Source organism: Diadema antillarum, unplaced genomic scaffold, assembly GCF_040938485.1.
Source record: "Diadema antillarum isolate AM-2024a unplaced genomic scaffold, OU_Dant_1.0 seq00000663_RagTag, whole genome shotgun sequence".
Taxonomy (NCBI): domain Eukaryota; kingdom Metazoa; phylum Echinodermata; class Echinoidea; order Diadematoida; family Diadematidae; genus Diadema; species Diadema antillarum.
Window position 1 is genome coordinate 1427492 of NW_027271575.1, and position 27848 is coordinate 1455339.

Consider the following 27848-nt stretch of genomic DNA (forward strand, 5'->3'; position numbering starts at 1 on the left):
TTCGTATAGGTATCTAACTCGTGATCGTGACGTGCACCCGAAACTATACCCATCCTCCAAAGATATAGCCCCTAGACCACTCTCTGTTTCTCTTTTTAAACCCCTGCATTTGACGTGAAAGACAGCCGATACATATGATATCAATGGACGTGGTCATTCTTACGATATGTCACCAGAAAATGCTACACAGTATCATTGTCTATTGTTTGTTTGTTTATTTCTTTTTTTGGAAAAGCGTGTCACGATTTCGTCTGAGTGAAGCCGAGTTGTACGATGACAGAGTACCCACCACTCTCTGTGGTCGACGGTTTCGCTGTCTGAGTCTGTGTTATATCTGTCACTGCATGGATCATAGGAAAAGAGAGAGTCTTCGTAACTATTCGTTGAAAACAAAACTATGCTATGATGGATAGCCGTCCAGTTATAGGAAACATGTAGAAGATTGGATGGACCGACAAAAAATTATATGTATTGATAGAAACATGGAACTTTGGTGGTATGAAAGCATCAAAAGATGAATTTGTGAAAATGTGTCTATAGGGCTTTTTACACTTGTGTTTCTTAACCCCGGACTTTCTCTGACCCAGGACTATCGTTAGTCCCGTACCAATTTTTTCAGCTTTTTACACTCGCCAATTAGTCCCGTACTATCTCTTGTCCGGGGCTAAGGAGAAAACTGACCTTTTTACACTCGTATTTCTTAGCCCCGGACTTTCCAAACCACATGAATATTCATAATTACGCTGTGTACTGTACACGTACACGCACGCACCGGCAGCACTTGATTACCTCGTTTCTGATTGGTCAGTGAGGGTCGGACTTCGTCTCCGTCGCTTAGCCCAGGATTATTTTTTCGTTCTGTTTACACTCACTTGCTTGGCACCGCAATTGCGGTGCTAGCACCGCAATTACGGTGCTAACCCCTGCTATTTTGCAGGGCCAGATAGTACCGTACTATCGGTGGGGCTAGCCCACTTTGGCAAAAACGAGTGTAAACAGAAAGTGGGCTAAGGATAGTCCCGTACCAACGGTGGGGCTAAGGCCCCCCCCTTAGCCCCACCGTTGGTCCGGGGCTAAGCAAAAATTTACAAGTGTAAAAAGCCCTTATCAGGGATTGCAGATAATCAGTTCATGGTATGATCAAAACAAAACAAAACAAAAACAATTGTGACAGCAAGAAATATAGCAATAACAACAGCAATCCCTGAACCTAGGGCTACAAGGAATGACAATTGGTCACTTCTCATTGTCTGTGTAGATAGACACTAACCATCCTCCTCCTCTGTTGTCCTATTTAGACTGACACAAAGAATGACAATAATTTTGTCTCGTTTCATTATTTACATATAGACACTAACCATTACCCGAAGGCATCGTTGCCATACTCTATCATACACTATATCTTATAGACCACTCAACGATTTTGTTTATTTCTTTGTTTTGTTGCTGTTGTTGGTGTTGTTGACATAGGAAAACGGTCAATACTATAATGTACGGACGTGGTATTAACCCTATAGCCCATAAGAGGGGGGGGGGGGGTACATTGTGCCCCCTACCAGATTTTCCTTTACCACTCCTTCGCCCTTAATCCAATTTCAACCAAATTTGGTGACTTTTCCTAGAATCTTATTGCAAACATTTTGATATATAGTTTAGTTATATTTGATGTTGCTGGTTGCCATGGCAACCACAAACTGACAAACATGTCAGTCAGATTTTGCATCTTTTTTCTGTTCCCGTTTCATTTAACAGCATTACAGTGTATGAAATGGGTATTTCTTGGCTGAAATTTGCTGAAGGAGCAAAATTATAAGTAATTATGGTCCTGGAAAGTTTTTCTTATTATTTCCTTTGTTTTTATGTGACAAAAGCATAAAACAATAGATATAATAGAGATAATTGAAAACAATAATATTTTCTAAAGATTGCCCTTCTATTTCGTGTTATTTTGATTCCTTCACCCAAGTTATGCCTCTAATATCATTAGTTTATCATATTATCAATTTGCAATCTCAAAGTTCCACTATTATGCAAATATGAAATGTCATAACTATACGCGTACCAATCCCAAACATTTCATCTCAGGTCTCATTATGTATTTCTTTATGTTGATATGAATAGCGCCCCCACGTGGTGACCTTGAGAAATTTCAATCATAACAAATAAAAAGATTCCACTTGCTTATCATTTGTGGCAAATATGAAAATGATTGATCTATAATAAGACATATATAATGGGGATAAAGAAATTATACAGAAAATCATGTTTTAAGCATATTTCCTATGTATTTCTTTATATTTTGGTAAATAGCGCCCTCCATGGGTGACCTTGAGAAAATTCAAATGTACGGTCATGTAGAGTATGAGTTAATCTACCCATGTGCCAAATATGACGATGATATATCAAATAATTAAAAAAAGTTATATGGGGGGCACAATGTGCCCACCCCCCTCCCAACCTTGGGCTTGCCAGGGGTCAAAATAGCTTGGGCTTAATAGGGTTAATATTATCATGATGGCATGTCGCCAGAAAATACTACACAGTATAACTGCTAATTGTTTGGTTCTTTAAATTTTTGGCACGTGTGTCGCGATTTCGACTGAGCAAAGCCAAGAATGACAGAGTACCCACCACTATCTGTGGTCGACGGTGATGTTGCTGTCTGAGTCTGAATCATATCTGCCAGTGGATCATATAAGAAAAGGGGAAGTCCTTATCATTATTCGATTATATCCAGTTAGACGCAAAGATTCTATAGATGACATCATCCGATGGTATGTAGATGGACATGCAGATATTGACAGAATGATGTACAGTTCGACCTCGATTATCCGGCCTCCTTTTATCCAGAAATCTCTATTATCCGGACGCGTTCACGCAGTGAAGAACTTTTTTTTTTTCATCCAAAAATTGAGAAAAAAACACTGACTTTAACATCGTTTCATGGATCTATTTCACTAATTTCATAAGATGTGTATGATAGGTTCTCAATGAGGTAAAACATGTATATGATTTTCTCGGATAAAGATATACTTTATTTTTGTGAAGAAGGGACTACAATTTTGCGCAGGCTAGCATGGATTACACCACCATTGCGGGGTACGCTATATACCTGCCTAGCAGCTGCCAGTGCACTGGGACGGCAGCTTGGACGGCAGCTATATATACATTGTACATTAACATTGTGTCTCCAATATCCGGCCAATTCGCTTATCCGGATGAGCGCCGGTCCCGACATGGCCAGATAATCGAGGTCCAACTGTGACTTTGGTGTGTGTATATAGGTACAGAGCGTCGGAAGGTAACTGCGTGTCTATTATGTCTATCGATGATCGCGGAACATCAGATTATGGTATGGTAAAAAAAAAAAAAACAATAGTTATAGCAAGAAAAAGAGTAATAACAACAGCAATAACCCCTAGCTGCTTACATATGATGACAAAGAGCGACAATTTCTTTCTTTTCATTGTCTGTAACAATGATATAGATACGATAGCCATCCTCCTCGTGATCCGCCATTCATGCACTCACATCTAGACTACTTTATGGCTGTTTGTTTGTTTTTGTTTTCTTTTCTTTTCTTTTGGGGGGATATGGATACGACTGACTCGTGATATACTCAGTGAAACAAACCCCAATACCCTGGCGGAGATTCCCGTCAAGTTTTGTTAAAAAGAAATGTACAGTATACGCTTGTATAATTTCAAGAAGGACAGAGAGAACATTATGCCTTTCTCATTAAACCTTTTGGTTCCATTCTTTTGAAACTTCTGAGAATCAAGCTGTCGTTGTTGTTGTTGTTGTTGTTATTATTATTATTGTTTTTGGCATCAGTAGTTATATCCTCCACCAGTGCCCTACTATAGACTATATCATTCAAATTATGTATAATCGAAGAGGTATTCTGAAAGGGCTAATTGTTTTGATATTGTTTATGTTATTATTATTATCATTATCATTATTATTATTATTATTATTATTATTATTATTATCATTGTTATTACCATTGTTGTTATTATAAATTATCATAATTATTATTATTATTATTATCATTATTATTATTATTATTATTACCATTGTTGTTATTATACATTATCATAATTATTATTATATTGATGATGTGATGATGATGATGATGATGATGATTATGATTATGAAGTTCCTCGGTCTTTATACATTCAATTTGATTAAGATTATATCTGTTTTCATAAATGTATACAGTCTGTATTATCATCACTTCACAATAGTCTTTTACGTAATCATCACGGAGAAGGTTTCTGATGTAACGTATCTTTGATAACATTTCCTTGATTGATAACATTTCCAATGAAATAATTTTGAGAATTTTCATAGGGATATATAATATATTATATAATATATAAATTTCCCACAACCTGGTGTGTCTCTATAAAACGCAACAGCAAGTGTGATAGTGCAACCACTTATGGACTGTACTGTTGCCATGGAAACGATTAAGTCAGTAATTATTTCCAAATCATGTCGCATTAAAAGGCAACACATAAGCGATCGACAACCATGGTGCACTCAAAGTTTATTGACCATAAAGACAGTACAGTGAAGCCTTGGGTAGAATAATATCTTTTTAGGCCTATATTATAGGGCTTGCTTCTGCCGTCTGCGTTGTTCAGGTATAGTTAATCCACACCGATATATGGCAGTTTTTTGTTTGCACTATCATCCGTGACCGGCTATTAAGAGAAGTAGCAATTTAGTAGCTACTTGAGACAGGCATTAATAAAGTTATCTTTCTTCCTTTTTGCAAGTAAGTGCTACAGGCGAAGACTCGGCAGTTAGTTCAAAAGTTCATCTTGGGATAAAATCACTATACTCTGATGGATGTTAATAACACACATGAGACCATGGGAACTGTTTGAGTATAAAGCGAGCGCATGAAGAATATACTCTACCATGAAGGAAAGAGAAGAGAGGATAGAAAGGGGAAAATGAGATACGGAAGAGAAAGAGATAAAGAGAGAGAAAGAAAGAGAGAGAAATGATTATAAAGAAGGTGAAAAGAAGGTTACATAGCGGTGATGTGGGAGAAAATGAATATGAACATGCATGTGTGTCATCAAAATCATTCTTTGGACAGCTTTGCAGGGCACTGATTTTTGTCAGGTTTTGTTTTCCCCTTTTTCTTCTTTCGCTGGTTTTCTATTTGTCAAATTGAAATCATCAACTCTCAAGGCATATTATATCATGATGGAAATAGGTTTTTCTACAAATGCCAAAATCATCACAGAATTCAATAAAACCAGAATTTGGGAATGGACAATTTCACCAGCAAGACCACGACAATTGACATAATGTGGCGAATAACTCTGTATGGGGCTGGTGTCATACAATACATCAATGAAACAATAAACTGCTCTAATCATTCACATTACACTCTCCACAGTGCAATGTGCACAAGAAATTTGTCTGTCCATAATCACGAATATTTCGTCTATGATTCTCCTTTGCGAATGCTTTCTCTTATTGTGTTTAACAATGATTGTACTGCTGCATACAGTTATCTCGATAATGTCGGAGCTATCGTCGGGCAGCAAATTAATAGAGAAAACTTGATGACCATGACAGCAGGTAACTTGCACCTTACTTCAACGAGTTATGAGTATCAGGATGATCCTTTTCAACGGTACAGAAAAGCCATGATAACAAACTCTTAAAGGGTACGTAAACCCAAACAGCAATGTGGATTGAGTGAAAGCAGCAACATCAGTAGAACACGCCGGTGAAAGTTTGAGGAAAATCGGACGATCGATGCAAAAGTTATGAATTTTTGACATTTTGGTGTTGGAACAGCTGGATGAGGAGACTACTAGAGGTTATAACGTATGAGCGGACAACAACAAAAAGAAAATATAAAGAAAATTCAACAAAAATTCACTTTTCTAGCATTATGAAAGAGCACTTGACTAACCGCTTTTAAAAAGCAATGGGGATAATTGCTACCATTCAAGTTGATGGAATTTGTAATTTTCATGAAAAATGAATTTTTGTGGAATTTGTTTTTATATTTTCTTTATGTTGTTGTCCACTCATACGTCATAACCTCTAGTAGTCTCCTCATCTAGCGGTTCCAACATCAAAACTTAAAAATTCATAACTTCTGCATCGATTGTCCGATTTTCCTCAAACTTCACTGAAATGTTCTACTAATGTTGCTGCTTTCACTCAATCCACATTGCTCTTTAGTCGTTCCCTTTAATGCTCAAATCCAGCCTATGTCCCATTAATACGATACATATATTACCTGTTGTGTTACCACCCGCGGAGCCGGATGAAATCTCATCGGAATAGAGATCTGTCCAGTATTTGTCGCTACTTGGCCCTTGTACTATCGTAGCTCTAAAGAAAACAAGGAAAAGTAGAAATTACGCGGTGCGTAAAATATGTCCCCGCCGGAAGTAGCATTTAGTAGCAAAATGTACAATATCGGTAAATAATCAAGGTCAAAGGTCAAAGAAGTCAAAGGTCAAAATTCTGTGTAGAAGTTTTGAAGCCCTCACCTAGAGCCATCACATAAAGAAAACGGAATCAAAATCGGGTTAGAAATGGCGAAGGAGTAGCATTTTGTAGCCAATGTACAATATAAGGTCAAAAATCAAGGTCAAAGGTCAAAGAAGTCAAGGGTCAAAATTCTGCGTAAAAGTTTTGAAGCCCTCACCTAGTGCCATCACATAAAGCAATCGGAAGTGAAATCGGGTTAGAAATGGCGAAGGAGTAGCATTTTGTAGCAAAATGTACAATGCAGGTCAAAAATCAAGGTCAAAGGTCAAAGAAGTCAAAAGTCAAAATTCTGTGTAGAAGTTTTGAAGCCCTCACCTAGTGCCATCACATAAAGCAAACGGAATCGAAATCGGGTTAGAAATGGCGAAGGAGTAGCATTTTGTAGCAAAATGTACAATATAGGTAAAAAATTAAGGTCAAAGGTCAAAAAAGTCAAAGGTCAAAATTCTGTGTAGAAGTTTTGAAGCCCTCACCTAGTGCCATCACATAAAGCAAACGGAATCGAAATCGGGTTAGAAATGGCGAAGGAGTAGCATTTTGTAGCCAATGTACAATATAGGTCAAAAATCAATGTCAAAGGTCAAAGAAGTCAAAGGTCAAAATTCTGTGTAGAAGTTTTGAAGCCCTCACCTAGTGCCATCACATAAAGCAAACGGAATCGAAATCGGGTTAGAAATGGCGAAGGAGTAGCATTTTGAAGCAAAATGTACAATATAGGTCAAAGGTCAAGGTCAAAGGTCACAACTGAAATTCTGTGTAGAAGTTTCAAAGCTCCCATGTAGTGCTATCATATAAAGCAAACAGAATCAAAATTGGCTCATAAATGACAGAGAAGTAGCAAATTGAACATTTTGATCACACACGGACGCACAGACAGACGGACGGACGGACAGACGGACAGACGGACACACACACGTACGGAGCCCGTTTCATAGTCCCCTGCTCGAACTCGTTCGGCGGGGACAAAAAAAAAAAACATGAAAGAAGGACATAATCATGTAACAATTTGGACAATGGTTTTATAATAAAACAAACTATGATACATTTACAAAATAATGCATTAGTGTACAACGCATTCATTACGCTTATGATCTTAAACACAGACTGACAGATGAAGTAGGCCTATACTGTATATAACAGCCGTTTGTTTCATTTCTCAACCTCATTATCCGTTAGAAGTCTCCGGCTGAAATTACTAAAACTATACCAGCTGTTTATTTTAATCCATGCTGCTTTTATTTTATTTTGCCTATATATACGTGCCAGTGTTATTTTGAATTTGTTTCATTCTCAACTGCTTGATGGATGTTGAACTATTTTATTGTTAAAAATGGTCCGTGCAAAATCTACATAACAAAAGCATGAAGATGAAACACAGAAACCAAAATGTACAATGATCGCTGGAAACGTCGGTATGAAGACCGGTGTAAACTTCCGCCATGATATCGCATTATTTTCCCAATAAGGCTTTGCAGCAGAATACATCCCGGGCCTCTTGACACTGTAAGGCGACAGTTTCATGACTGGAGAGAAATTGAAATGACATATTTGAAAGTTTGATAGCACATCCCCGAATGTGCTGAGTGTAAGTGCAATCCTTGATCCAATTTTCATATGGATGGTTGAATCGTATTGTTTCAGAGAGCAAATATTCGGGAATTTCAGCATTTTTTACTTGACTTTTGACGCGTGCCCTTTGACCCCATTGCCACAACTTTCTTCAAATTATCTCTAACTGGCATACATCCAATATTCACAACAATACTTTGAGCTATTTCCAAACTATGGGAAAATAGTGACACTTTAAAGGGACTGTACAGTACTGGTTTAGGTGGGGATTCATGTTTTGAACATTTCTGAGTGAGATAATGAGAAACTTCTTATGAAATATGAAAGAGCATGTAATTCTTGAATTAGGATTCAATGTTTATTTAATGAAAATTGGTTTTCAAATGACTGAGATATCCCCCCAAAAAAGTGATAATAATAAAAGACTATACAGGCCACGCCTTTAATGAGGATCTTTTTGTTTCACCTTGTTTTTGGATATCTCAGCCATTTCAAAACCGATTTTCATCAAATAAACTTTTGATGCCCCTTAGAATTGCATGCTCTTTGACATCTCAAAAATAGAGTGGTTTCTGAATATCTCGCAAAACGTTAAAAGCTAAATCCTCATCTTGACCAGAACTGTACACACCCTTTAACATCATCACTTGAACTTTGAACCCATGACATAAAAATTATCAAGAGAATAATTGTCAGGCAGTGCATACCTAATAATAGAAAGATTATTGGAGCCATTTCCGAGATATTGAGAAAGTAGCTTGACACTTAAAGCATTTTTACTTGACCTCATGGCCCAAAACCCTCCCCTAGAGAATCTTTACATGGAAATACATGTCAGGTAAAAGTAGAAAGCAACTGAGTTTCATGAAAATAACTTGGTAATAATAATGCTAATTTCAGAATTTGACCTTGACCTTTGACCCTGATTGGGTGCACCCAAATTTGATAGCCACAACTTCGTTCACACACATACAATATGCCAAGTTTCATTTTTGGATACCTGAAACCGGTTCTTAGGTTACGCTGTCCACGAAATCGACGACGGACGGAACGAAGGACGGACAAGCCGAAAATGTATGCCTCAGTTAGTCTGGCGACACTTCGTCGTGGAGGCATATAAAAAAAGATAAAAATAAATATAGGCAACAAGAACAGTATAGGCCCCCAACAGTACTATTCGTACCTGAAAGCAATGGTGCCCTCATCGTCAGGAGTTGTCCAGGTTGCTGTAACGCTGGATTTTAAGGCGTTGCTCCTGTGTGACCACGCGCTCTGTCAAATCGAAAAAAAAAATCATCCAAGACAAACGACCGAATATCATTTTGTAACAGTATTATAACTTTACACCAGAGTGATCAGTCGTGACTAATATGAAATGATAATGTATGTTATATTCTTCTCATAGTTTGCTTCTTGATTTTGTTGTCTTCAATAATCCCGTCATTTCAGTATAGATCTTCAAACATTAGTACTGTTTGAATATCTACGGAAATTTGTAAATTGTACAAATACTGTGAAAGGATTAAACAGTCAGCATCACTTTTTGTTTCGTGATCCTAAATCTCACTTCTTAATCCTAAGATTAAACGTAGAGTTCTCTTCCTTAAAAGTCATGTTTCCAAAACTTGAAGACGCAAGTTTACAAGCTGAACTATTTTTCGATTTCTTCCTAAAAGCGTCCATCAGTATGGGGAGCTTTTTTTTTTGGGGGGGGGGGGTGGGGTTGCTGCTTATATATTTTCGTAAATAATGTTCTGTGTAATAATTCAAAGATTCGAAATATTATAAAAGGAAATCAACCTTTCGAATCTCATTAGGCCAGGATAAGATTAAAGCAGAGAAGAAATCTACAAAAAAACATGCACACAAATCACACATCACACACACACACACACACGCGCGCGCGCGCGCGTACACACATACACACAAACACACACCGGAAACAATACAACAAATTTAATAGGTGTTTTTTAAATGAACGAATTTATAAAACACATGTCTCACCGCCGCGTTTCCACCACAGGCGATCACTTTGGTTCTGGTGGTGTCTATTGAGCTAAATGAGCCCACCGCTGTGGAGCTGTCGGCGCCGCTGTCCCTCCGGCGTGCTTGCAAGAAGAATCCGATGAAGTTCCCTCCAGAGATGGTGACTGTGGTGATGGAAAGACAAGTACAAGAAAAATAACACTTATGTAGCTGTATATCAGTCTTTGATTTCAACGTCTTTCCTTTGTGCAGAGCCATTTATTATGGCACTTTTTTATGATCATTATAGATGCATGGTTTCTCCTGAAACATTTTCGAGCACACACAAACTTACACCTACGTTATTATGTACTATGATTACACTATTATAAGGGCAAACAAAAAGTCTGCGGTTATTATTATGTTTCATATGTTGTGTGTATAATGTGTGTGTGTATGTGTGTGTGTGTGTGTGTGTGTGTGTGTGTAATAAGACAGTTTTCACTCATATCATATTCAACAGCATATTCAACATCTGCATTACAAGCACTGACAGTATATAGCAATGATTGGGTTTCTTTAAAAAAGAAAGAAAATGTATACGATATGAATTGTGTATAATGGAACGAATGGTTGATGGTTTAGTGTTCTGAAACACATAATCACATCACATGCATATGATATACATAATTTTAAACATAAATATACATTTATGTATCTATAATGTATTATATAATACATATACAAGTGTTTTGTTTACTTCGTTACAAAGTAGGCCTACACGGTAGAGTGTTTTTTTTTTTAATATCGTGCTTGATTCTAATAGCGAAAGTCTCAATTTCTGACAGCGATTGCGAGACAAATTGAGCTTGTTATTCGTACACTCTAAAAATTGCGGGGTTGGATTTTGCGGGGTCAAAATAATTTGACCCCTTTCGGGGTTGTTTCGTCTGATAAATTTTCGATCGATTCACTGGTGACCAGAAAAGACGGGGTTATTGCGACCCCGCAAATTCTCTGGTCGAATATTCGGATATTAATAAACAGGGTCACAATGCTTGCGAATCTAATTGCAATTAGAAAGTAACAAGATAATAAAAAGTACAAAATAAAGCGATTGTTTCATTCAGTAATTCAGAGAAGCAATATGTGAAAATTATGATTTTTCTTGGGACTATTTAATTTCGCGTTAGTCATGGAATTCTATATGCAGCGCGCGGTGATACATAATGTATGTGTGCTGCACGCACAGCCGGCCTACAGTACATCAACTGCGCGATGCGCGTCGAGGCCCCTGATGACGTATTTGTGGTTGGCCGGCCGGGTAGATGGGGCGCCGGGCACGGACAGCTTTTGGGCGGGCCATGGGGATGAGGCCTCGAGGATGTGTGATAAGAAGTGCAAAGCGAAAGCCTGGAGCGAATCTTTCGGTTTTTTAATGACTACTATGTGTTTAGAAAAGCAATTATCGGTACTATTTTCCTCTTATATCTCTTTCTATGTCGTTCATTCACATTAACTGGCGTATAATGCATAGACCCCCTGTCTACATTATCATTTTTGCAACGTTGGTAATTCCAGGCTATTAAGACTCTATAAGAGTATGAAACCGTAATATCATTAATACAATGGTCGGTAGGGCCTAATGTTAGACCCTACTCAAGCATATCTCGTGACCGAATTCTGATCGCGGTGACCGTATTCTGGGGGATTTTCAAAATGATATCTTTTGGGATTGAGATATTAACAATATGAAAATTGAGATTAAAGAAATTTGATATATTTCACATACGTTGCTGTAGATATGATGTATGTATGTATTATTTTAGTTCATAAAATATTGCAGAAAAGCTTAAGGTTTAAGGACTGTAGGACCTTGTTGTTGCCAATACAGTGGCCCTATGGCTATGTTACTGGTCGAGGTGGGGATTCACGTTTATAAGATTCATATTCATAAAGTGAGATAATGAGAAACCGCTTATGAAATATGAAACAGCACGTAATTTTAAGAAGGATTCAACGTTTATTTGATGAAAATTGGTTTTCAAACGGCTGAGATATCCAAAAAAAGTGATGACAAGAAAAACGAAGGCCACGCCTTTTTTTAATCTCTTTGTTTCTCCTTGTTTTTGGAAATCTCGGCCATTTCAAAACCGATTATCTTCAAATAAACTTTTGATAGGGGCCTACTCCTTACAATTGCATGCTCTTTGACATCTCATAGAAGCGCTAGTCTATAGAGTGGTCTCTGTAAATATCTCGCAAAACGTTAAAAGCTAAATTCTCTCCTCAATCTAGCCCGACCAGACGCTGTAAGTACTGTACGCTGTGCAGTCGCTACCTACAGCGACTGGGCTTTGTATAGTTAACCTCAATCAGAACTGTTAAGACACACCCTTTAATAAATGACCGAATACTGGGGGTATTACCCCCCTAATGTGACTGACTCTAACATGTTATTGTTAGAGAACCCTGAATTTGAGATAGAACAATGACCTTTGTTATTTGTTCCATGTAGCCTACATAAATGACTTGTAATATGCAAGTAGGTCCTAATGTAGTTAGGCCTATACTACGTAGGATCAAGCTGTCTAACGTTAGGCCGAACATGTTAAAGTTAGATAAACAGTTTCGTGATCTAGCCCACTAGAAAAAACGGAATGCAGATCTCAAATTTTAGTCTTAATAAATAATAACTCATGTGAAAGTTCGGATGTTTATTGTTACAAATGTATTTTGTCTCCTAAGATTTTATTTCATTGTTTCACTACGGACGATACGGTACCTTAACAATAACAAATTACCGGTAGGCCTATGCCCCGGCAAATAAGCAGACAGTGGTGCTTTCTATATTTTGTTTGTATTCATTTTTGGTCCCAGCCAGTCAGACCAACACTGCAAAAGTTCAGATGTAGAATAAATCTAACATGTTAGGCCTACGAGAAGAAATAAAAATTAGAAACTCTCTAACTAGGTGGGCCTAGAAACTATCTATACACAACGTAGCAAAAATTCCCTCCGTTTTATAGCCAGGCAGGGCCTAGGGGCCTACATTCGCATTGCGCTGTGGAATGCGCATTTCTAATTCTATTAGTGCCTAGGCCTACTAGTAGTTCCAGTGCTGGAATCCGTGAATGAGAATGGGTGCTTAAAAAAAGAATGAGAGTTCTAACATTAACGTTACATCTTTCTAGATACTAGAAAATCATGACACAGATCTATTTACAATAGTAGAACAGATAAGCCGAAAAATAGTGCAAAATTTGACTAAAGTATGAAACTTTCACCAGTGTTAGTAGTAGTACATGTTATAAGATTCATTTTAAGATCGGGAGGTAAGTCTGAATTGACCTCTGATGACCTCCAAAGGTCAATGACCTCAAAATTTGATAAAAATTGATATTTTGCGTCATTGATTAATGTTAAATATGGTAATGATGTACTAAAAACTCATTTTTGTTACAGTGGAATTGTATTCATGTTCCATAGAACCCTGACAGGTTTCTACAATTGTACCTTTGACCTCTGATGACCTCCAGAGGTCAATGACCTCAAAATTTGATAAAAATTGATATTTTGCATCATTGATTAATGTTAAATATGGTAATGATGTACTAAAAACTAATTTTTGTTACAGTGGAATTGTCTTCATGTTCCATAGATCCTTGACAGGTTTCTACCTTTGACTTCTAATGATCTCCAGAGGTCAATGACCTCAAATAATCAGAATTTTGATATTTGGTGCAATTTGTTGATGATAAACATAACGATGTCCTAAAAATTCATTTGTGTTACAACTGAATCGTTTTCCTATTCCTCAGATCAAGGGAAATTATTTACACGTCTCTGCCTTTGACCTCTGAGGACTGTGACAGGTCAATGACCTCAAAATATCAAAATATTGATATTTGATGTATATTCAGTGGTTAACTGTATACCTGGTGTGCAATCATGCATTATGCTATTATACTAATGATGCACAGGATAGAGTGTGTTAGTGAAGGTGCGGCGCGCTCGAGAGTATTGACAATGGTGCGACATGCACGAGGCGCAGCCGAGTGCATGTTTGCAACCGTTGTCAATACTCGAGAGTGAGCCGCACCTTCACTAACGCCACGAAATAATCCTGTGCATCATTAGTTTTATAAAATGGGTCGAAAACTAACAGCATTATTCAGGTACCTTTGTGGGTCAATACCAGTCAGCTACATGTAGCACTCGCTCAAAAGTCAAGATGTCCGAAGATGTTCGTCCCAAACATTTACGCACGTCGCACTCGGAAATCCCGCACACTATAAGTACTGTACGTACGTATAAGAGTATACATACGCCACGTACTGTTATGCACAAGAAAGGCCGCCGGCTGTTAAATCTTGTGGCAGCCCGCGGCCCGAACTAGAAGTTGTTTACAGGATTGACAGCGCGTATAGTAGCGCGTGACGCACTTGTAACAACTGATTGAGTGCGCACTGCTAGTGTAAAACATTGTGACGTACGTCAGGCCAGGGAGGTGGAAGAGAGACTCTTCTTAGTGCTTACCTGAAGAAAATAATGCACGCACACGTGACTCATTCCAGCGCTTCCAATTGGCTACATTCTTGAACCCATTTTATAATAGCATTTATACTACAAGAAGTGTCTTCTCATTCCACAGAACATTGGTCATTACCCTGTGTATATCCAACTTTGACCTCTAAGGACAATGTGAGGTCAGACTTTTAGAATATCACTAAAAATTTGTGTAGGATTGCAAATATTGATGTTTGGCTTCAATGGTTTAATCCTAAATGTTTAATCATGTAGAAATCACGCCTTGACGTTATAATCAAAGTATGTATCCACATTCCACAAAGCATTGGTTCATAGTAACAAGTCTCAGGAATGTGAGCGGTCAATTACTTCAGAAATGAAGCTTACGTGTCTTCAGTGATGGCAGTGACCTCAGATATAATATTTATGTTTGGGTTAGTTATGCAGACTAGCTTGCATGAAATTATGTGCAACATTATCCAATTTGCACTGGACAAAATTTGTACGCTTAAACATGGAAGGTGGGGAGGGGAGTACCATATTTTGGGTTGATGCTTAATAGTTTGTGAACAGGCATATGGCAAAGTCCCTTGAACTGGATGAAAGGGTGACAGATGCTAACCAGAAAACAACAGGCCCACCTCATCAGATCAGATGTACGTCACGAGTCAAACAACCCGAGTCGTACAGCCCATGAGTTACGCAGCCCACGAGTCATACATCCCGTGACCTAAACACTAGATGAACAAGGTCAATGAGCTCGACATCAAATATAATAGGCCCACAAGCTGTGCGGTCCGCGAGCTCGACACTCGAGGAAAACAAGGCCCACGAGATTAATATATGTATTACATCAGAAAGCTTAATCCATTCAGTTGAGGTCTTTGTGGACCTCCCCCTCCCCCCATGTGTCGGACTCTTATGGGCCTGGTTTGCCTAAGTGTCAAGCTCATGGGCAATGCTACCTAGTTTCGAGCTGGCGGGCCTGTGTTGGTCAGTGTCAAGCTCGTGGGCTGTATGGTTCCGGTGAATGACTCATGGTCCTGAAGCATACAGTGACGTCATGGACCATCTGGAAAGCGACATACTGTGAGGCATAACATGCATTCCACATGAAGCAACCCTGTGTCTTGCAACTTGCTATTGTCATCCAATTAAGTTTGGGTCATTACGTCAGGCAATTTTGGGCATTTTTTCAATGACCTGTTTAGGAACCTCAATTCCAAATAGGAGTGGAACTACTATTTACTCTAATTGTCTTCTTTATGCTCGATACTCCTTAACACTTGGGCCTGGCCAAGAGTTGTGCCCCCATGCCCAAATATTGGTTGTTTCCACTAATGGCCGCCATCCGGTTTGCATCCAATGTGTGAATCAGTGTACGCTGGCAGCGGGTAATATCACCTGCATGATCCGGTTAAGACTCTCTGCCAGCAAGTGATGATTTAGTGTAACCTGCTGAAATTGGTCTAGATCTATACCCTCGATCTCTTTCAAGACAGGGCAGCATCTGCGTCTTCAGTGAAGCACGCGATTGAGCCTACGTACATTGCACAGATCGGCACACAAATCTCCTCCACGACTAAACTGGATAGACATCCTGAGGTCAGACCAGCGTTCTTATAGGTGCACAGCCACTGTATGCGATCATCAGAATCTTCCAATGACAATATCTAAACAGTTTGGGTGAAGGCAAGCTTGTCTCTATGACGAGTGCATTGCACATAGAGTACAGGGTGCACGAGATGATAAGAAAGCTTCTTTTTGACTCGCGGGATAGGCTACAATCCTTTCTCAGGCAGAGGTTCTGAATTATCGGGTCGTGCTCAGTCTGCACACAGTGAGCTGAACACCAAGTATACGTGTGTAATGATTGTGTGTAATGATATGGGAAAAATGCATGGAAAAAATCAAAGTACATGTTTATTATTTTACGTGGAATCAGTTCCTGTCTGTTGTCTTGGAAGAAATGCATTAATCTTGCAATGTTGTTGTTTATTATTTTCCATCTCCATCACGAGTAGTGTTGATCAAAGTTTTTGTGATGTCGGAAAATGCGAGGCTGTACTGCAGGTGGCCTATTGCAGGTGGCCTTCAATTTGTTTTTCACAGTATATTGGCATGTTTAACAGACTGTAACTCACCAAGATGCCTCTTGAAATGTTTTGAAAAACTTCTGCTTGATTTTACATGAGCGGATGATTATCAGTTGTTTTTCTACTTTTTCATCTTGTGTGAAACAAAGTATTGTTTCTCTTCAAAAGATAGCGTGCCAATTAATCTGCACTTACTGTTGGTGCTCTATCGGCCCTATAAGACATTCAAACCCACCTTCAGCCTAGACATCCGTAGGCGTTGTGGTGTCTAGCGGGATCTGAACATCTCTCATGAAGCTTGACTTCTTTTTTCTTTTCTTTTCGCCACAAACAATTTGAAACAAAGATATCCGTAGGCGTTGTGGTATGTAGACGTGGTAGAGCCAGACTTCTCTTCTCTTTTCTTTTCTTTTCCCCACTAACAAACAAGTTTAGCAGGAAACACAGAAGCATTCGCACATACTGTTTACATTTCCCATCACATGCTTTTAACATCGGAATTTTCATGTACACATTTTGCCTGGAAAAGAATTACCATGAACTTTTCAACACAATACATGTTCAATAGAAGCCATTTGGTTCGTTACTCGACAGAGTGATTTATAGGGGCCTGCAAACAGTAGAATGATTTGCCCCTTAACATATCAGACTACTACATCTCTTGAAATGTCTTCAAACGTAAATTAAAGTCATTCCTCTTAAATGATTACTCTCGGTCGACGAATGAGGTCCTCGTCTGCATGTCATTGTCGATCTCTTCAGTGTGACTGGGCCGTCCGTTGAGCGGTCTGCCGTCACGCTGTCAGTATTCTCTTCGTCACCATCACTCTCCACTTTGTATCAGTCTGACAGGGCGCTTCAACATCTCCGATGACACCAGTTGACTGTTTGGAGTTTGTAATTGCACTCCAAATTGGCGTAAACCAAAGTTTTGTCTTATCGTGACTCATAGTTTTTCCTAATGTCCTGCTGCTCGCCGGTTCAGTCATGACAGTCAGATCCTCATCACATTCACAGCGTAGGTCTATGGTGCATTCAGCGTCGTTAAGATTAGTTGGTTGACTTGGAGGGGGGGGGGGGGCATGATGTACCAAGAAAGGGGAACTCCTGACTTTATCTCTGTAGTCTCCAACTATTCTCAAAGTTCCTCAAAATTCCAAAATACTCTGCTGCCTTTGCTTCACTACATAGACTTAGTGTGAAGCCGCTCCCACTGTGCTTGCCACTCTAACTTATTTCTCGGCTGAGACATGTTTTTTTATAACTAATTTACTAACAAACTTCCTTTCCCTAAAGCATTTCATTGGCTCAATCTTATAATGGGGTGTGGCGTTCACTAGAAATTAATTCCTAACTGGTCAAATGTTCAATTTGCTCCTCCTATTCGTTTCTGTGAAAACTCAATTTTCTATGATTCATCTCTAATTCTGATTAACTCGCCCACTCTCTTTTAGTTTCTTCATTCACTTGTTCTCTGTAACCACTGGTAAAGACTTTATTGTTTCTTGGATATCAAAATGATAAACCAAATGAATATTAGTGTCCTTAGGCTATGGCAACCAACGTCATCGTTGTTCTGGGTCATTACCCCTGAATTTGTCTATGGAGTTCCTGTTTGACCCACTCCACTAAACAATAAATGCTAAAATAGAGGGATAAATTCTGGCAGGAGGGCCACCTTCCAGCTCAGAGGGTCATTTATGTTTGGGGATCAGAGGGCAAAAACATGTCATCACGTCATTCCCCGTAATTTGGCGCGGGGCTTTGGGATGGAGAGTGCTGACCACTAGCGCGGAAAGTAGCCAACATCAAACTCATAAATTCCTATGACCATAGAATTTTCTTGGAAGAGGTGGTTTTGACCAAAAAAAGAAAAGAAAAAAAAAAAGAAAGGAAATAGCTGGAAGGAAGATAAACGGTTTCGTAAACTCCAAGAAGGAGAAAAGACTGAGCATATATTGACCTCACAGGGTGTCTAGGAAAACGACCGCAGTGTTCTGTTTTCTTTTACTCTCTATCCTATTCTATTCTATTCTATTTTATTCTTTATCATAAACACGTGCTAGTAGCCATCTGGGCTACAATTGTGTTTGTTTTGTACATCCTCTAAAGGTCACTAGAGGTCAAAGGTAGAGCCCTATCTGTGCTCTTTGAATGTAAAGACAATTTCTTGTAAAACAGGTATATGCTTGTTTTGTACATCTTAACCATGTTTATCATTAACTAATGACACTACAGATTAATATTATGATATTTTGAGGTCATTGACCTCTAAAAAGTCACCAGAGGTCAGAGTTAGAAACCTGTCTTTGCTCTTTGGAATCTGAAGACAGTTTCATTGCAAAACAGATATGCTTGTTTTGCACATCTTAACCATGTTTATCATTAACTAATAACATCACAGATCAATATTATGGTATTTTGAGGTCACTGACCTCTAAAGGTCATCAGAGGTCAAAGGTAGAAACTGTCAATACCCTGTGGAATCAGAAGATTTGTAGTACAAATGCATATTTAGTGCAGCGTAACCAAGATCTAAGCCTATCATTCACAAATGCCTCCAAACATCAATATTCTGATATTTAAAGTTCATTGACCTCTGGAGGTCATCAGAGGTCAAATCAGACTTACCTCCTGATCTTAAAATGAATCTTATGGTATGTACTAACACTGGTGAACGTTTCATACTTTAGTCAAATTTTGCACAATTCTCATGATTTTGAGGGTTTAACCGCTCTACTACAACGTGCAGATAACTCAACTTTGTTTTTACGGAACTATTGGGCTCCTATTCTGATTTTGAATCCTACACCTACGTAAACCATACACTGTTCTCATTTCAGAAGAAAGTGTACAGATACGGAAGCTACTGTATAGTTGGAGCCGCCCCCGGTTTTCCACTTCAAGCACGGTTACTGTTTATCGACATCGACATCGTCAGCTTCAACTAAAGTAAAGAGAGTTCTACTTCTAGATTTGTTGCAACAGAAGGTGTATTCTAATCATCGTGCTCTTGTAGGTGTTTCTTCGTCGCGAGATCGAACTTTGCTGAGATGTTTGTCATTGCGCCTGAAATTTGAATTACATGTAGGTCATCGTCGAGGTAGGGCTGGACACATCTTGTCATCATCGTCGTCGTAAACAGGTAGGCCCAGGGAAATCAGGAACATGTAAATCTAGTCTAGCCGCCGATCGAGCTCTTCACTGAGCCAAGCTGGAAAGAATTCACTGACATCGTGGCACCTTTCCAGGCCATCATCCTTCTGATCAACGCCACCAACTTGGAATATGGAATAAATCAAAATTTCTATAAATGTAGGCTATATCGAACGGATCATCTTCTCATCTATGTACTTTTTAAACCTATCGCAGACGCAGCTTAACTCTCCTAATCACGTAAGTGAGTTTCAGTTACTTAGTATTGGACGTCCTGGCTCTATCATTCTCGAATCAAAGTCTAAGGACTAGCAGACTTTCAGACTAACTCTCTAGTTTTATCACACATCGGCGGTCTCTCGCTATAGAAATAGACAACTCTGGCCCCGGGCACTATAGAACCCTATTATTGAACGGTTTGCTTTGATTTTCGTCCAATTGTAAATTGGTTAGCTTTATTTTTTAAATCCAACTGTAAACAAACGCATGCTTGTAACAAAGAATAAAATGAAATGATCACGATCAAATGTTGAATTTCTTCTGATAGAATTGTAGTGCTAAATAAATTGGGAGAGAAACGAATACTTTGCAGTGATTTGTGTGCTTTTGTGTTAGTTGTATAAAACTGAAATTATTTTTACATTTTACACTAAGTTAAAATCGTTATTCTAATCCCAGGAAAACTGATGTACTTATCTATTCATAATCATTATCTACAATTACAAGTCATATCTAGAATCATAACATCTTTTGACACACGCCCACTTTCTCCAAAATCTGCATAAGCAGGAGGGAATCATTGCAGAGCTGATTCTTATATTTTGGTATTGATCACTACAAAGCATACAAATTACGCCAGTGATCGATGATTCTTCAAGACTGCTTGCTAGACTCTAAATGTACGCTTTCGTTTTCTATTCTTTCTTTTCAATGATCATGGAATGCCGTATCATGTTGATATGTACTTTACATTTTGCTCTGGGTAGAAAAAACAAATAAGCTTCATGTAAATCTGTTTATCAAATTTGATGTGAAAATTTGACATTTGTGAAAATAATTCGTCATTTTTGGCTTCCCATAAAAGGTCGGATTAATGACCCCGCAAGTCATGCGGGGTTATTTTTTAAATGACCCCGCAATCATGCGGGGTCATCCAGAAATGACCCCGCGACGGGGTTGAATTCTAACCCCGCCGGGGTTAGATTTTAACCCCGCTGCCGGGTCATTTTAAGTGACCCCGCAATGCGGGGTTAAAGTGACCCCGCACGGGGTTAGTGCATAGTTGACCAAGTATGCGGGGTCATTTTCAACCCCGTTCGGGGTCACTTTTAACCCCGCATTTTTTAGAGTGTAGGTTGTGACCAGAAATTGCACCTCTTTCCTTGACCTGATTCATACTGATATAAGAAGACAATATACACAGACGTGAAAAAAAAACCCCAAACATACAAACACAAAGAATTGTTTTTGAAAGAGCCTTGAAGAAGTCTCGAGAGGGAGCATTCAGTTAATAATAATAATAATAATAATAATTGATATGATTTATATAGCGCCAAATCCACTCTGCAGAGTGCTCTAGGCGCGGAAGGAAGAGAAAGTGACGAAGTAAAAGACATACAAATATCAAGTACATGTAATGAGTAAGCAACCATTCAAAGGGGAAAAGACGAAAAGGATTAACAACATTGTGTGTTGCCGGAACCGGAGACGTGCAGGGACAATAACTTCCGGTAGCAAGGTTTTAAATGGAATGTGTCACTGACTTTCGAGACAATCATTAACTTGCGGCGGGGCAATGTTCACACTGCACAACGCACGGATTTCATTCATATTATGTAAGCAAGCTATATAAGATATATCTAGGGAAAGATACTGCCTTGCAATATGTACAATGCGGTTTGACCCGATAAAATGTAAAGGAAGACTTTGAGATTGAGTCCTCCTCCTTTTTCTTCCTCATCAGACACACAAAAGTGGCACCGTAAAGCTTTGCTTATACGAGGGCGGAAACCATTAATTTTGATGAGATTACACAAGTGTATAGTTGGGGGCATCAATGAAGCATGCCAGAGCTATTAGACAAAAAATAAAACAGAGCAAAACAACAACAAAACCTATTATAGTTTGAGAGTGAGCGCTAAAAGGTACAAAAATCAAGACATTTTGAGTTCTATATCCAGATATGAACATATCTATAGCTATGAACATTATCCTGAATGTTTATTGTCATCAGCATAATGGTATCTGAATCAATGCACATACTTACTGAAAAGAAACAAATGAGGTATTTAGGCTGATAGGCCCTTATATGTGTTGGGTAAACTGCATGGTTTTGTCATTATTTGTTCATGGGGTCTAAAAGGTTGCATTCCTTTTGAAAAATTATCTAGTTTTTGTATACATGAGGGTTTAATTTGCAAGTATTACATCATCAGGATAACATTTTAAAATAAGCTGTGACATCCTGGCTTTTTCTATCTCACCAACTATAATACGCAATATCTGTGCTCATATACCCCTGATGGAATGGTATAACATAGCCTAAGGGTGATATACGTAAACTTTGAAAGTCTGTTATAACTACTTATCCAAGTGAAAATAATGTCGGTATCCTCAAGAGAAATTTGCAGAATACGACGATAATCTGTCTATGACGTGAATTTGAAAATGCAAACGGATTCTCTCTCTGGGAAAGGGCGGAAAGGGGCGGGGAGGAAGATCTGAAGAAGACCGCAAGAAGAGAAGCTTAGAATGATCGCGTATGGTTTCAACCGTGCACATAATTATTATCTCTTTTCTGAGGATAACGCTCGTTCCAAATAGTGCATCTCTATGAGCGATCGCGTTACTTTGGCAACGAAGGTAACGTTGTCTGTCGTATACCTACACATGGCCGGCGGAACCGTGGGGGCCGTGGGGGCTCGGGCCCCCACAGTTTTTGTGCACCATACAAAGGAATACATAAGGTGTCATCACTTTGGGCCCCCACACTTTTTTTAACCCGGAAGTACAGTACGTAAGTGGCACTAAATAGAAATAGATAGAGATCTTGAAGTGTGAGCGCGGTAAGGTTATGTTTTTTTCACTGAGGACCTTTTTTTTTTTTTTTTTGCTTGTCAGCTGAAAAAACCCGGAATATGGATGGGGAGAGAGGAGCTGAGGACTTTTTTTTTTGTCAGCTTAAGAAACGCGGAAATGGAAGGGGAAAGAGCTGAGGACCATTTTTTGTTTGTTTGTTTGTTTGTTAGCCCATGAAACCCGGAAGTGGGCCCCCCACACTTTTCAAAACGCTCCGCCGGCCCTGCTATAGTACACTTTGCGTATGAACGTGTTTACATGCTTGAGAAAGAGTTGTATGTCAGTATGTATCAGATCCGCAGTTTTCTTTTTTCAATGAACAATGAAAGACTACGAAAATAGCTTATCCAAGCTATCAACAAAATAACACACTATAAACGCAATCTCGATATGTATATTGATATCGTACTTCATATAAGACTTACATGATAGGACAATACTGCATGGGCATTGGATACTTCACAACAGAAATTAAGAAAGTGTTTTATACATATTTCAAAAACGTACATTTGAAAGTCATTTCTTTTTTTTAATAAACAATTCAAATAGACAAGCTATAGTCTACATTCATTTTGTTCTATGCCCTGTATCCCAATTATTGTTCGTCACCACTTTATTGAATTTATTTGCATTGTGAAACATTGTTCACTTATATTTTCTAACTTTTGTATAAATACCGTATACCTATCTATGTGCAGTTCTTGTCTTATATTTTAAATACATTTCAATATTACTCTTAACTTGTTTGCGTTCGGATTACCTTTTATCTATTGTAACTTCCTTTGTGAATACCGCCGCTTTTCTATAAACTAAAGTTCACGGTCTTGATGGAAATCAGCTAAGCTGAAATCATGCGGGCTTTTATTCGCGACTGAACCCAACAAACAAACAAACAAACAAACAAAATATAAACAAAGAAATGACAAATTACAATGACTATAAAGGGTGAAGTTGAGTCTCTTCTGGTCTACCATGCACTATTTTCACTTGCAAAGAATGTCAAGAAAGACAAAAACAAAAAATAAAAATAAAGCGGAAGTGATCTTATTGAGAAAAGTATAAACCTTTGAAGGGTATGATAGGCCCTAATGAAAAAAAGAGCCTATCAGCGAGATGGGATGGCGTTAACCCTGAGTATGTTATCATCATTGCAGCACACAGATATGAGATCAGTGGCGGATTGGGGGGGGGGGGGGGGGGTCGCACGGGGCGCGCCCCCTTTATCATTTTTTTTTTGTGTGTGTTAAAACAAAATAAACAAAACGAAAAATGGAGGGGGGCGAGGGGGAGGGGCGTGCCCCCCCCCCCCTTAATTTTATAAAGGCGACCCCCTCCTGAGATGAAATGTATGGTAGTGTATATGGGAACTATATTTACTTAACCGTCTTTTGTATGTCTAGATATAAGAAGGGAGTGGGGTCTTTAAACTCGACATCTGACCCAACAATAATTGGTGTAATTTCAGCATATCCGATGGGGCGCGTGGGGGGCGCCCCCATGCAGAGCCCACAGGCACAGACTCCACGGTGAGCATTTCAACAGATGACAGTTCAGAAAACGGAAGAGAAGGAACAGTTGCGGAACGAGGAATTCTATTCGTCTGTTTCCTTCGCCTGACACAATGAACTGTTTGTCAAACACTAGTCATGAACGTCCCGTCATTTTCATGGCAGCAGACAAGGTGAATACACTAAACTTCAGGGTAATATATTACGTTGTGCCTCATAAGGCACTTAGATGGATGCAAAGGGCAAAAAGTTAGTGAAGTTTCGTGTGTAACTGACAAGATAATCATTGACGAACTTCGCAGGTATATCCTACTGAATGGAAGACGATTATATTTTTGAATAATTGTTTTGGATATAAACTCCAAATTTTATTGTCCAAGAATGGAAATTCATTTTGCCCAATCATGATCGTGGGCCCGGCAGCCACTGAGCAGCGCCAGATCGACGTTGCTCTAACCTTTTCAACTGTTGAACGGCAAACAAGGTAGCAGCAACTCCATCTTTTATCGTCTTTTGGTATGACGCGGCCGGGGTTTGAACCCACGACCTCCCGATTGTGAGGGCAGCCGCTCTACTCACTGAGCCAACACATCGGTAGCCATATCAAGAAAACATTATCAACATTGATCTTTTGTCTCCGCAGTGAAATGCAGATTTTTTTCAATAGCGAAGAGAAGAACTACATCACAGATAATAATGTACCAGATAATAATAATCATGGGAGATGTAGTTGTAATGCTACATTGTAAACACTGCGACTTGTACTACAACTATGATGGCAGTACCGCTACTAATACTCAGAACAAACATAAAGTGATACTAACTGTAGACACTGATATACCCCCTCTTCTACGCTTATCATGAGGTAAATACAAATCACGGGCGTGAAATTGAATGGATTGTGCTGGCCCCTTTTATTGCATAAGAGAGAAATAAAGAATGATGATGGTTCTCATAGTAAAATGACAATTTATCATTAGGTTAGTGCTATCTGAAATGTCATTTATTCCGATCGTCAGCATGGTTCCTGTAAAGTAAAGTACTGATATCAAAAGCTTGCACATTTAATTTTACTCTCATCGCGGCCAATTAGTGATCAAAATATTTCCTCTGCTCAATGTATATACTATTCATGGTTTTCATAGGAAAATTAATCGAACTCGAAAATTGGATCTGTTCAACAATCGGTGATTGGCACTCTCATTCATCTGAAAAAAGGGACAATGGTATTGATAGATGCTGCATCTTCAGATGCTGATTCTGTGCTCCTGCAAGCATACCACTCTAAATAAGCATCATGAAACCTTCATGTAAGGGGAGTAACCATGGCAACATACAAGTGTACATGGGGATGCTAGTGTGTCGAGTGCAGAGAAATTGATTTCGTTCAAGTTAATCGTTTTGTTTTGATGACATATACCGAGCACCATGACCGCAGTCAGACCATGACAAACTAGTTATGATTAAGTTGTCATCGTTCATATTCTAAATTATTGATATGAATATACGAGAATAATGTTGGCAACATGCATGAACATTACTCCTAGAGTCATTATCAGATGTAATCTTGGCAACATGCATGAACATATACTCCTAGAGTCATTATCAGATATAATCTCTGATTCCTCATGCAGTTCAAACGAATGGAACACAGATGTATTCCACAACAACGAATTACATTATTTGTGTATTTTTTTACTTGTTACTAATAGTATAGAACTTCGTGTACATAATTTCTATATCAGGAAGAGCAGTAACAAGATTTCCATCCCACTCGAGCAATAGCACACTTTATCGCAGGACTACTCAATCACTATTCTGGGGAAAGGGGGGACAATCCAATAAACATCATTCTCCCCCCCCCCCCCCCCCATCTCTCCCTCTCTCTACATCTTTCTCTCACTCATACGTGGCATGCATATATTATTTAATGTGATACTGATCAGTATTTTGTATATGATTATCATGGATGCGCACATACAAAATGGACATGACGATTTTGATAAAAGGTTGACGTTCGAGTTTAAAGGGATCGTATAATTTTAGTCATGACCTAACGCCAGGTTTCTAAAATTTTTCTGGTGAGATAATGAAAAACCTCCTTTGAAATAAAAAGGAGCAAGTTTTATTTCAAGAGGAATTCAGCATTTATTTAATGAAAATTGGTTTGAAATGGCCGAGATATCCAAAATAGAGTGATCCGAATAAAAGGTGGGACCTATACCTTTTATTAAGATCGCTTTGTTACACTTTGTTTTTGGATGTCTATCAGCAACTCCAAAGCCGATTTTCATCGGATGGACATCCTCTGTACTATGTTTCATAGATGGTTTCCTGTATCTCGCAAAAAGTTAACAGCCCAATCCTCATAGACCATCCCTTTAATAACGAGATTATGTGAACTGTAAAATTCGGACTGCAGAAGTCAAAATTAATGGAGCGTTTCATGGTGGTCACGTGCATCTCTTTCCGCAGGATATAGGCCTACATGCTTACCCTCGATCTCGTCGCCAGCAACGTAGGAGGACTTGCTGGTCGTGATGGTGTACGGGGCGCTACCGGTCACCGTGCTCGTGCCATGTCCAGTGGGTCGCATGCTGCTACAACTCGTGAGCGGTGGGCCGGAGGAGTAAGCGTCGACAACGACCAAGACCGCAGCCACTGTCATCAACACCGTCATCGACAAGGCACTCGTCCTCGACGACATCACTGTGCCGTGGTTACCTGGATGGAGCATCATTATGAATCAGACTGTCTTATCTGTATTGCGTGAGGTGAGTCTCCTTGTCGTCGAATTCTTGTTCGCAGGGGTTCTGAGTGTATGCGCAGGGTTCTCACTCTGGCGCGTGCCCGTCGTTCAGTCCCAAGTAGGCTGAGGAACAGCGAGGACACCGCAGATTACAGCAGCTGGCTGAGAAAAAAATAAGATGATCTAATTCGGCACAATCATATTATGGGAGGCAAGAACTCGTCTCATTCCAGCTCGACGCGCTAGATCACGTCGTGTAATGAGGGATGACACCCGAAATGCCTTCAAACAGCGGCGATCAACCGCGCTGTTTTCATATTACGTGTTCAGTTAGAAAGCACCTCCCTGGCTTAGTCAACAGCAGCGGCGTAGGTTCTATATTATGCACGATGTCAACACACTATAATGGACACTCACATGTGGACTGTTATTGTTTGGGTAGAGCGGAGCTATTGAAAGGGAATTTGCCTGAGTGAACAACGGTATTGTGATACAAACTTTCACAAAGGGGGAACCGAAATCTTTTGTAACGAGATGTCAATGGATGGTGAATTATCTCCCAACCTTCCTTATCATTCTTGACGAGCAGGCAGTTGGTCCGAGCAACGTATAGTTTGTGAATGCTCTCCTCCGAAGCATAACAAAAAGAGAGAAATACCTTGT

The 27848-nt window shown here is 39.1% G+C and overlaps 1 protein-coding gene across 1 annotated transcript; it reads right to left on the reverse strand.

The window, feature by feature from the left end:
• Positions 1–239: 239 nt before the first annotated feature.
• Positions 240–27176, reverse strand: LOC139736811 (putative defense protein 3). The gene is made up of 5 exons (XM_071647474.1): positions 26933–27176; positions 10108–10253; positions 9287–9375; positions 6278–6372; positions 240–340 (listed from the first exon to the last, which is right to left on the reverse strand). The coding sequence occupies exons 1-5, from the start codon at positions 27174–27176 to the stop codon at positions 240–242; spliced, it is 675 nt and encodes a 224-aa protein (XP_071503575.1).
• Between the last annotated feature and the right edge of the window lie 672 nt (positions 27177–27848).